We start from the raw sequence: 11423 nt of genomic DNA on the forward strand, positions 1-11423 counted from the left end.
TTCACTCCTCTCCATCAGGTTCTAACCTGTAGATGTTCCTGTCTTTGCTTTTCTTCTAAACAGGGTGTCAGTTCACGGCGGCCCATCCGTCACCAGTGCCAGGCTGCACCTTAACAGTGCTACATGCAGACCCATATCTGATCGCAGTCTTTTCTGCTAAATCTGTTATTACTTGAACACTGTTTTCTGCCCAACCTGGTGACAGATGTAGTTTCAGGACATCTTTGAAAGTAGGCTGAACTCATTGTCTGTCAAATTGCATCCCATTTGTTAGGGGTTACTTTTGGGGGTATAGCATGTCTAGGAAGGATTAACTTGGCATAGACAAGACATCCTTTAGTGTGGTATTTTCTAGTGTATCCATCCCAAAGGCTATGAATAATGACCAAGAAAACACAGAGATTTTTTGGTTTTGTTTTTGTTTTAGTGGGGAAAGTTTCACCAGAGTAAAACAAACCTTTTATTGGCTTGTTTTCTGGGACACTGATGTGGCTTTCCCTGGCTTGTAACTTTTGCTGTATGTCATGTCGTATCTTAGCTAAAGTCACTTCTCATTATAAATTATTTACTCTTTGTCTCCCTAAACTAATCCTTAGATGAGCTTTGAGAACCCATTCTTGCATATTTTTGCATCATTTTTGCAGCTGCCACCTTCATGCTTTTAAACAAAACCCTGAACAGTATTCTAATAATTTTGCATTAGCATTAGGCAATTGCCATGGTGGCTTTTTGCAGTTAAATTTGTTGGTTCACATTTGGCTGAAAATTGGTTTGCTAAATGAGTATTGATGTGTTTACATCTCGTCTTGGATTTTGATCTACTCAGCTTTTCTCAGAAGAAATGTATGCATCCAACCACCAAATCTTGGATTTGGACTCCACTGGCAAATCCTAAATTGACAATTGAGAAAACTTCACTGTTATAAGGGAAGGATTTTCTCTATCTTTTGGCAGCAGAAATAAGTATTACCTGTTCATTTCCTATTAATACATTTCTCACTGTGAAATTTGAAATCAGTCTTCCTCCCCTCTTTCTGAACATATCAAAGCTCAGTTTTTAATTGAGGCTGACAGCGTATAAACCAGCAGTCTCTATTTTTAGCATTCTGCTGTAAGAAAACCCTCCTTGGTAGTCTACGTAAACAACCTAGTTCTAACCTTACATTTTTGTCATCTGGAAACCAAGACTAAAACTGCTTCCTTGAGTTTTTCAAGAGCAGCATTCAGTGCACATTGGATGGGATGGTACATTAGCATTCAGAAAGGTTGGGGCTTTTTAATAATGACTAGATTATATACAGGATTTTCTATGAAGATTTTGCTCCTATCCTGTGTTTACTAACTGAATTTGCCATGAATTTCTGCTTAACATAGTCCATTGGTACACTTTGTTAGCTTACCTCTCCTGAGGTGGTTTTACTTGAAATTCACATTTCTATACCCTTATACAACCATCAGCTTTTGTATTTTTAAAAAGCTAGTTGAAAGCTCTGACTGTGGTATTGTATTTTTTTTTTTTTAAATCCGAAATCAAAACATGGTCTGTGTAGGTTTTTACATTTTAGGTTGTCTGTGTAGGCGGGAGTCTTTGCTATGTGTTGTAGCTTTTAGCATAAGACATGAACCACCAAACGCAAAATGGTAACCAAGCCCAGATTACTTTATTGTTGGGAGAAAGAAAGGCTTGTTTGAGGCTTTACAGTTGACATTACAGATTTAACAGTTATGCGTCATTAATGGTTGATAACATTATTTTAATCTTCATTTGCATGCATCGAGACAATAGTACAAGCAAGACTATCATTACACTGCAACATTAGCAGATCATTGTGTTTAAATTTAAAATGGTTTCAGAGAGCACACTGAATAGAAGAATGCAGCTGATCTCCAGCTCTGCTTAGAAAAATTACACTTGCATGAACTGAAAGAAACAATTCGACATACTAAGAATTTCCTTTATTACTGTTACTTACTCAGCTGTTTGCCAGCAGTTGGTGAAGAAACAGAACAGTGCTTACTCTTTCCAGCTCAGTTTTATTCAAGTATTATCACACAAATAAGTAATACTTCCAAATACATAAGCTCTAATTTCTTCTTATTCTAATAAAAAGCACTCTGAAATTTGAGCATCTCCTACTTCCTCAAATACAGAGAAAAAAGAGCAAACTCACCCCTTACAGCACCCCAAATCATGTAAAAAAATCTTTACTATTCTAGTGTATCACTCAAATTTGAATAATACATTTAAAATTATATGATATTACTGGTCAGTATTTTCCAGTCTACACTCATATTACAGACTATGTTATTGTGATTAATGTACGGCTTTTTGCATTCAGCATTAAGTGATAAATATGTCATTTTCTAGTCCTACTATATAATGCAAGTATCTGTACATCAAAGATTACAAGTATTACACAATTTATTAAGCTTAGGCACAGGGCCATTTGTTGACAATTAAATTCCTTGATAAATATTTGGTTTTCTTGTGGTTAGTATTTGTCGTAGTTCATGAACTAAACAGCAGCAAAAGAACTCTTTTTTTTAGAAACATAGTATTTTGAAAAAAACAGAACTATTTTACTATATGTTCCAAAGAGTAACTGAAGCACATTTGGCCCAGTTTCAAGGAGTGACAGATTTTCCTGTGGTACCTGAAATCCAATCGAGAGAGACTACTACTAACATATGGAAAACTATACATTCTAAATGCCTTATGTTTATTTGTAATGCTTTCAAGTGCACAGATTATCAAACATAAACTTACTAGTGTGTCTAGCTAAGTTCTTTTCTGTAACTAAATTTGCGGTGTGTGTGAAATGAGACACATTATGAGTATAATAATCAGATTATGTGTATTTAAATGTTTTCAGCATTTCTTAACGTTTTGTTAAAATGATGCTGAGTTCTTGCTGAATGTTTAAATTGCACTTATTATTCTAGATGCTTTCATACAGCATCTGTTGTATTCAGGTATATTAAACCATATTTTATTTATTTGTAAACCAGAGACCATTCTTTTTAAATTAGTGTGCTAACCACAAAGCCTGATGGTACTGTACAAAAGATGCATGTTGGAAATTCAAAACCTCTTGAGTCATTAAAATTGCCAAGAAGAAATAGAAAAACATTTTCTCCTTTTGATTAGAATCCATAGTATATGTTCATTTGTATAAACCATCCATGCAAGTAATTTAATCTTAATTTAATTCTGGTTTAAATGTTTTCATCGCAGATTGTAAAAGCTCAGGAGTTTATTTGTGCCAAATGGACTGAGTTTAAACTAACACTTCCCAACACCATAGATATCCGCCAAATAGGAAAAAAAAGTAACACATCTTTTTAAGGATTTTTAAATACTAATACATAATATTTTGAAATACATAATACTTTATTAGCATCTGGTATTGTGCTGTTATAACAACTTGCAGGTTGGCTGCTTCTCTGACAGCCACATCATTTCTTTGGAGTAATATATTTTAAAATATTTTTAAAAGAATATCCTATGCTCACAGTCCTTTTTTTTTGCCCAATGCAGTATTCAGGAACATTGCCACTCAACTATAAAAGAGTCATAAAGCACACCTGTGCATGATTTACTATAAAACAGCTTTTCTGTGCACAGGCAGGATTATTTTGCATTTCCATTGTGACAGGTGTAATCCAAATAGAACTTCTGAAAATCCAGCAAGTGTATTAGAGTTAAGTAGCCTATACAGAAATATCTTCAGTTGTGATTTTGAATGTATGGTTGCACCAATCATGCTGAGCAAAGCCAAAATAATGCCAGATACCGTGACTTTTTCCTTACTGTGAAATTTAGATTGGTTATTTAAGCTTTGAGCATCAGATCTGGAAGAGACCAGGTCTGATGGTCATTTCCACACCTGCTTGCTGGTTTCAGGTCAGGCCTACAGTATCATTTTTGCATGCTTCGGTAAACTTCTGAAAAGATTCAACAGCTCCGTTTCCATCCTTGGAGATATACTCAGTACTGGGCTGGACAGGACCCCGAGCAACCTGATCTAACTTCGAAGTTGTCCCTGCTTTGAGGTGACTCTGGACTGCCCGCACAGATCCCTCCAGACCCCTCCACAGACCTCACAGCAGTGGCGTCACTCAGTCAGTACTTCTGCTGGTTTCTACTGGAGCTTAACAGGTTCTTGACCAAATTCCCTAGGCGCGATAGTAATACTGCCACAACTAGATTAATCCAATTAATTTAGTTATGCTAGTTTTTACTGAGCTTTTTTTAGGGCCCACTGATGAAAAGCAGACTTTACATTGTGCCCCATGGACTTCTCTCAGCATTCATTCTAAGGAGTACTTCACCCTTTTTTGATGTTTGCATGCTATAGATAGTCTCTAGGCTTTCCCTTTCAGGCTTTACTTTTCGTAAGTTGTGCATGTCCTCTGGCCTTCCCCAAATGCGTTGTAATTCTCTGTTTTCACTCTTGTTCCCGTACCTTAATCCTTATGAGTATAAAAAAAGTCATCTCTCAGCTTAATCCTTGCACGTAAGATTGACTTCTGTTTACGGTCCATGCCTAGGTCAGTCAGAGAGCAGGACTCATGCCACCTAACTTCACATGTCTGTATTTGGGTTAGTCAGCTTCAGACTTATTAGAGTGAAAAATAGGCACCTCTTAAATACAGCTATGAGACCTGTGTTCCTCTCTACATGTGAAATTTTCAGCCGGTACTAAGAGTGCAGGTAGAACTCAAGCAGTACAGGTAATCGTATTCAGGCTTCCCATACTGTCAACAGAAAGAAACAGGAACTTCTGGGGCATGACTTGAATTTTTAAATGTCTGCTCTGGGATGGATAGACGTACACTGCTTCCTAAAAGTGCCCACTTTCTACTTCTGGCAGCAAACGAGCCTGTGATACCTATCTCAGGTGGGGGTAACCGCACCAGTGGGCACATTTGGTCAGATGAATCACACCTTGTTTTAATTTCTTCTCACAGTGCTCCTGGAAAAGCCAATTATGTTATTTTTTTCATGAAGTGCCAAAAGCTTCGGACGTAGGTGAGTGGAGGCAAAGGTGCTTGACAGCAAGAGCCAGACTCTTATTTTCAGTTTCTGCCTAGTCACTGGAGAGGAACAACACTTAGAGGGGACAATTCATCCCATCCTAAAGAAAACATATTTTAATAATAATATGTTATAATAAAACTGATTAATTTCCTAGAAATGCCTGTCTCCTGCATTGTCTATAAAGAGTGCTTTAACAACCAGCTAGGTCAGAGATGGGCATGAAAATCTCAGTGACATTAATTCTGCTCAGACTATCTCATCGTACTCATTAATGTCTCCTTAGGTCGTGTGTAAGCCAGTCTGTCCTCTTTTATATGTAGTAATTGTGCGTTGATTGAAAACTAACTTAAGGACTGTAAAGCCAAATATTGAAGTACAGCATATGGAAATTCTTCACCCTACACACTATCAAACAATTTAGTTTTCATTCATAGTGATGCTGATGATCATAGAGGAGTGCTGAGATGGGAAACAAACTTGCAGATGATACTGAATCAGGCAGAGATGTGAAAAGAACTCGGATGAAATAAATAAGTAGTAGGCATGTACTCTGCAGGCAATATAGGGAAAGGAAGTAAACTTGGAAACTACAGGTTAATATGTTTTGGAGGAAATGCAAAGAGATTCAGCTGCAGAAGAGAGACCTAGGAAGAGATAATACAGAAAGAGATGTGTAGAGATAACAAATGGGAAGCAAGGTAGGACTTCACAAAGCAGACTGGCATGCAAAACAGGTTAACAGGAGGAAGGTCAAGTCAGCAAGCAGTCAGCTACCTCTTCTTTATCCTTGTGTTGCATCCAAAACATAAAAGTTCAAACCTAATGTAAAAAATATTTTGCGTATCATGTGCTGAAAAGCTATTAGTAATTTCAAAAAAATTAAAAGATCAGTGAAGGTAACTGGGTGAAAGAAGGGAAGATGGGGAAACTGAGTTGTGAGGTAGAATTAAAATACAGACAGTTTGTCTCACTTATACCTGCTGGTTACAGATGCCAGTAACTCACTGCAGTGTTGTTAACACCAAGCAAAGAGAGAAACTGGGTTAGAGTGGTACTAGAAAACATGGGCTAGAACATGAGACCCATAGCCTGGGGAACTCTGATGGCAGCCCTGTTTTAGGGACTTAAGAAAAACAAGCCAGACATGGCATTAGAAAGTAAAGAGAACAAAAACTTAATATATCCTAGTACGCAGGCTGTTGTAAATGTCCTCATGGTTTAAACTGCTGCTGTTCTTTTCAAGACTTGTTGATTCATGTCTTTTGTGAACTTAGATTTCAGTAACAGCTCTACAACACTAGGGCTGTCCCCTGTGGAGGGGGGTTCACATCCTCTAAGGCACAAGACAGAGCTGAACCCATTTATTCCATTTATTCCGTTTTAGCAAGGACTCTCTTCATACAAAGAAACCAGCTTCTTTTCAAAAGAGCCTTTCTTTTTTTTTTTTTTTTTTGGCCTTCCCTCCCTTCTGTCTTTAGTATAGTGCTATCCCACCTTCTGTTTTTGAATGAAACAGCAGGAGCAGATCATTCCAAGGGAGAGTTTGGGGGCTGTGACAGCTAAGCGGAGGGACCTTCCTCTTCCTCCTCAGGTTCATGTAGACGGAGTGTGTAATCCTGCATGCCCTGGGATCTCGCATATACGTGGTTGGGATGGAAGTGCTGCTTGTACTGCACTGTTGGTCTCTGGCTGGTGAACTGTGATGTTAGAGGTGCTAAAGGAGAAAAAGCGGCACTAACCGTTTCTCCCCAGAGTATGGTTTGGGCATCTGAACTGTGCACCAGGTCTGGAAGGCTCAGGAGTACTCCCATTCCCACCAGGACACAGGCCTGTGTAGCCCAGAGACATCTCTGCGTGTGGTCTTCTCTACTCATTGTCTTAGCTCATCTTTCAGTTTGTTGACTCTAGACTTCAACACAAAGCTGTGCTGTAAATTGCCACTCAGCAACTAGCTTGTCAAGTCACCATCTTTCCTGCCTCAAAACATCATTGTCCCGCATGAGCAAAAACTTCAGTGGACTGTCAGAAACTATGGTAATTTATGAGCAAACTAATCTGAAATCCCAAGACATGGACTGGATGGAACAAGGTAAGAAAGGCAAGAGCTAAACTAGATAGCCCAGTGTGCCTTTTAGATTGATTCTAGAGGACATTGATCCACAGATCACTAAGAACTAAAACTCCACCACTTCTAAGTGCTCCATTAACTAATTTATGGGAAGATCAATGATATTGCTTAAATTTTTCCATTATTGAACTGTAACTGCAGTGATGTGGCCATCTTTACTGTTATTAAGGAAATTATAAGAGAGTCCCAACCTTGAGTCCCAGCCTTTTTCTTGGCAGTTTTCCTATCCCACAAACGGCAACTTTTTTTATTAAGGTTAGCTGGGTAATGTGGCAGTGAAATGAAACACACTCTGGTTAAGGCTTGTACTTTCCGTCAGAGCTAATTTTCCTAAGACATTGATGGTGCATCTTTTGAAACTGGCTCCAGGCATGGCTCTGGGTGCAGGAGAGAAGTCATTTTACTGTCTGTTTCTGGACGTGGTTTGTTATTGCACACATTTCCACCATCCATTCTCTGATTCAGCTGGATAACGGTTACCTTGGAGTGGCAGGTGGGCTCTCCATCAGTGGAGGAAGGAGGTTGGCAGTGGAAAAGCTGACGAAAGCATTTGTAAAACTGAAACAACAAACAAACAATTCTAGACGTAGTTGCTAGGCAATTCAGAGCATCTCTGTAACAGCTTGCAGGGAAGAAAACATGGTTTATTAAGCTTGTACTTTTTTATCAAATAAGGATTAAATATTTTTTCACTGTGAATCTGTGTTTCTTGCTGCTTAAGGCTAAAGTTCATTTAAATTTGTGGACTGTTCCTTTGAAATTGATATGCTTAGCTTTTCTAAGACCATAGACTCCACAGAGTGTGAAGCTGTAGAACAATCTAAAACATTTTCAGAATCTTTCATTTATGATAAAAGAAGATTTAATCACACAAGTAATTGGTTTTCAGTTACTTCACACATCAGGCAGGGAAAAAATCATTTTGATAATCTAATGATCCACAGCAGGGAGAACATAAGGTTCTTTTCATTAGTAAGCCATTGAAATCTCTGTGTTCCCAAACTGCAAACTAAACTTCAGAAAATGGCTTTGCTTAATTAATGAAACACAATAATTTTTTATGTTAATTCATTTCACTTGTGGGATCTACCCAAAACACCTTTGATGCTTTATGATTCCAAAGCTGTTGTACAGAGAAAAACAATTACATCAGTTCTGATTTGTGTGTGCAAAGTGAGCAGAATTATACAGCTGTCTCCTCTGAGAGCTGACAGTCATATTCAATGGATAGGGATACCAGTAGTGCAACAAGTGCTTCAATACATCTTCTATATATTTTTACTTTTTAAGTGAAATCTTTAAAAACAAATGGTGTCCAAGGTTTACTTCATCATTTTCCTTTCACACGGCCGTGTGAAACAAGCATGGAATAAGGAGAGTAGCAGCATCTTGGGACTGCACATATGGTCAAAGCGAACCTTTGCCTGGCTTTAAACAGGAAATTAACTTTGGTGTGTCCTTTCTTAGCCACTGTTGACAGTGCTGATGATAGCCTACCATTGACATGTGTCAGGAAAAAAGGGGTTGGCATTTTGTGGATTCCTCCTTGCTGAGCAGGAGGTGGTGAGGGGCTCTTCCTTGTTACAACACTGCTCTAATAAGGAATTCACCTTCCTCAGCCTCTCTCCTTGAGGTTCTTCACTAAATTATTAGAAGCTGTGGGATTTTGTGCCGCCACTACATGGCTGATGTTTCTTTAAATGCCCTTCTGCATGTATTTAGGCTACTTTCTTGGTCACATCTTCCTGCCTAGAGAGAAGCAAGTGGATGGAAGACATGGAATTTGTTCAGTTTGACACTAACGAAGACCAACATTGTAATAAAGTGGAGATGTTTCAAGGAGTACATTGATGCCCTAATATTGCCAATAATCTGAATGAACCATCCAAAAGTTGTCAAGGGAAGAAAATGGGTGATACTGGCCCATTTTTCTACTCTTGTTCCCCCTTGCCATGGTGTACAAAAAACAAAAGGGAAATCAGTCAGATTCATCATAGCCTTGAAGATTAGAATATATATAAATATATTTGCAAATATTTGCAAGACAGAGATATCCAAAAGCACAGAGGAGGATAGAATGGCTATACCTGAAATTTTTTATATCCCCTGTACATGCACGTCAGAGTTCAGCTGTTGAAGTGGTAAAAATACCAAGAAGAGCTCCTTAAAAACACTAGACAACTGCTCTGTGTGTATATGTATGTTCTGTACTCTGCAAGTGAAAGTAAAGGCCCGGTCTGTCTTGCTAAATAGTGTCAAGAATTGATAATATACGAGAAAACCAAGAAAATTGGTCAGTTAACTCAAAAAAATTAGCATGCTGCTGCATTAGGTCCCTGATTCTTATGTGGGATGTTTTGTAGACAGGATAGTGTAAATGCGGGGAGGTAAGAGAGCAGTCTTCTCACTCAAGGTGGCTGATGCAAGCCCTTTATAGGCTTTTTACTCTTTCCTTATGATTGTTGTCCTGCCCCATTGACTCCACAGGGATTGTAATCTTTATGTATCTGGGACAAGTGAAAGCTGCTCTAATAAAAGGAACTATTACTTCACCTAATGATTTCACAGGAGTAGCACTTGAGGTGCGCAACAGCAGAGTAAAGCAGGAAATAAAATTTCAGTGAGAAACGTGAAATCTGTGGTTCACTTTTTTTTTCACTTTCTGCTCCAGGTATCCTCATCATGATGTCCATGTGTAACGAAGTGCACGTGTACGAATACATCCCTTCAGTGCGACAGACCGACCTGTGTCACTACCATGAACTCTACTACGATGCAGCTTGTACCTTAGGGGCCTACCACCCATTGCTCTATGAGAAGCTGTTGGTGCAGAGGATGAACAAAGGTTTGCAGGATGATCTGTATCGGAAGGGGAAAGTCATTTTGCCAGGGTTCAAAGCTGTGAAGTGCCCTGAACGAAATAATTTCCCACACTTGTAGAAGAGAGTCCTTCAGAAACAATGTGCAATAAGGTACTACTGTTGTACTATAAACAAGAAGAGAATACTTGAAAAATGTATCTTAGACCAATCTAGTCTTGAGTCTATAAATTTTAATTAAGTAGAAGGCATGAGAAATATGTCTTTTCTGAGCCTGAGTATTTATTACTGCTTTGCAAATACTTAAACAAAACCAGAAGACTTAGCTCATGAAAGGTGCAAAGGACATACTTAGGCAGAAATATAATGTATTGTTGTGGGTGTGACTGTCAGAATTTGTTGGTGGTCTCTTATGCCACATATGCTAGACTGTAACTTTTTTTAATGAACTTATTTAACTGTCAAACCTGGCATTGTGAAACAGCCTCTATTGTTCAGTACAGAGCGGCCAGTTGAACAATGCAGCATTTCTCATGGCTCCATGGGATTTTCACACTCTCCAAGAATGAAGTAATCACTACTCTGAGCTGTGCAGCCATTGCCTAGGGTAGACTTTAACTCCCACTCATACGCAGGCTCAGTGACAGGCCTCCAACTGTACAGGGGACCTTATGGTGGCTATGGAGTCAGTGCAGATGGAGATGGCTGTATACACAACTAAACCAGTTAAAACTACTGGATGTACTTCTGATGCCAGACCCCCACTCTCACACTGACTGCATAGGCAGAAGGAAAGGACAAATGTCTCCTTTCTTTAGAGAGCAACAAACATATTCATAACCCATTCAGGAAAAAAACTCTCCCTGGGAGGCCTACCAAGAGGTTGTAAGTGAGATGGCAATTATGCCTTCCCCAGGTCTGCGCAGATAAAGAGGAGCCAAAGAAAGCCAAGGGAGGCTGTGCAGCGTTCACACGTCGCACCAAAAGCAAGTGTAGAGGGAGCTCACCTTTCTGCAGCAAAGATAGCATTCAGGATTACTGACATAGTTTGTTATGTATTTCATTGGGATCCCAATCAAAATCCCTTGTTCACAAGTTACTGCTGGTAGGAAAGCATAGGGAGTTTTCTGACAAAAGAAGAGGAAATCAGCATTTTTTATTTAACCTTTGAAAGACTATACCCCAGAGAAGCTGTAATGCCTGCAAAAAGCCTGACTACAGATTGGATATGGAGATAATTTGATATTTTCCTTCATAACACACAATGAGAATATTCTCTAAGGCACTTCTAAAAATCTGCCTGGTTGCTAACATATTTAAAGCATTATTTTTGATGGCAAGACTGGAGTTGCAGATTTTCTGAGTTGCAGGAGGTTAATGTTTTGGGGTTTTTTTTCACAGAACTGTACCCTTTCTCTTTGGGTTAGTTCAGCAG

At 38.8% G+C, this 11423-nt stretch overlaps 1 protein-coding gene across 1 annotated transcript in view; it reads left to right on the forward strand.

Annotated features, from left to right (window-relative positions):
* The window catches only part of ST6GAL2 (ST6 beta-galactosamide alpha-2,6-sialyltranferase 2), a 23334-nt gene extending 13225 nt beyond the window's left edge, over positions 1–10109 (forward strand). The window contains 1 exon segment of the mRNA XM_010081326.1: positions 9841–10109. Coding sequence (XP_010079628.1) covers positions 9841–10109 — 269 coding nt within the window.
* Positions 10110–11423: the final 1314 nt, after the last annotated feature.

Source organism: Pterocles gutturalis, unplaced genomic scaffold, assembly GCF_000699245.1.
Source record: "Pterocles gutturalis isolate BGI_N339 unplaced genomic scaffold, ASM69924v1 scaffold19344, whole genome shotgun sequence".
NCBI lineage: Eukaryota > Metazoa > Chordata > Aves > Pterocliformes > Pteroclidae > Pterocles > Pterocles gutturalis.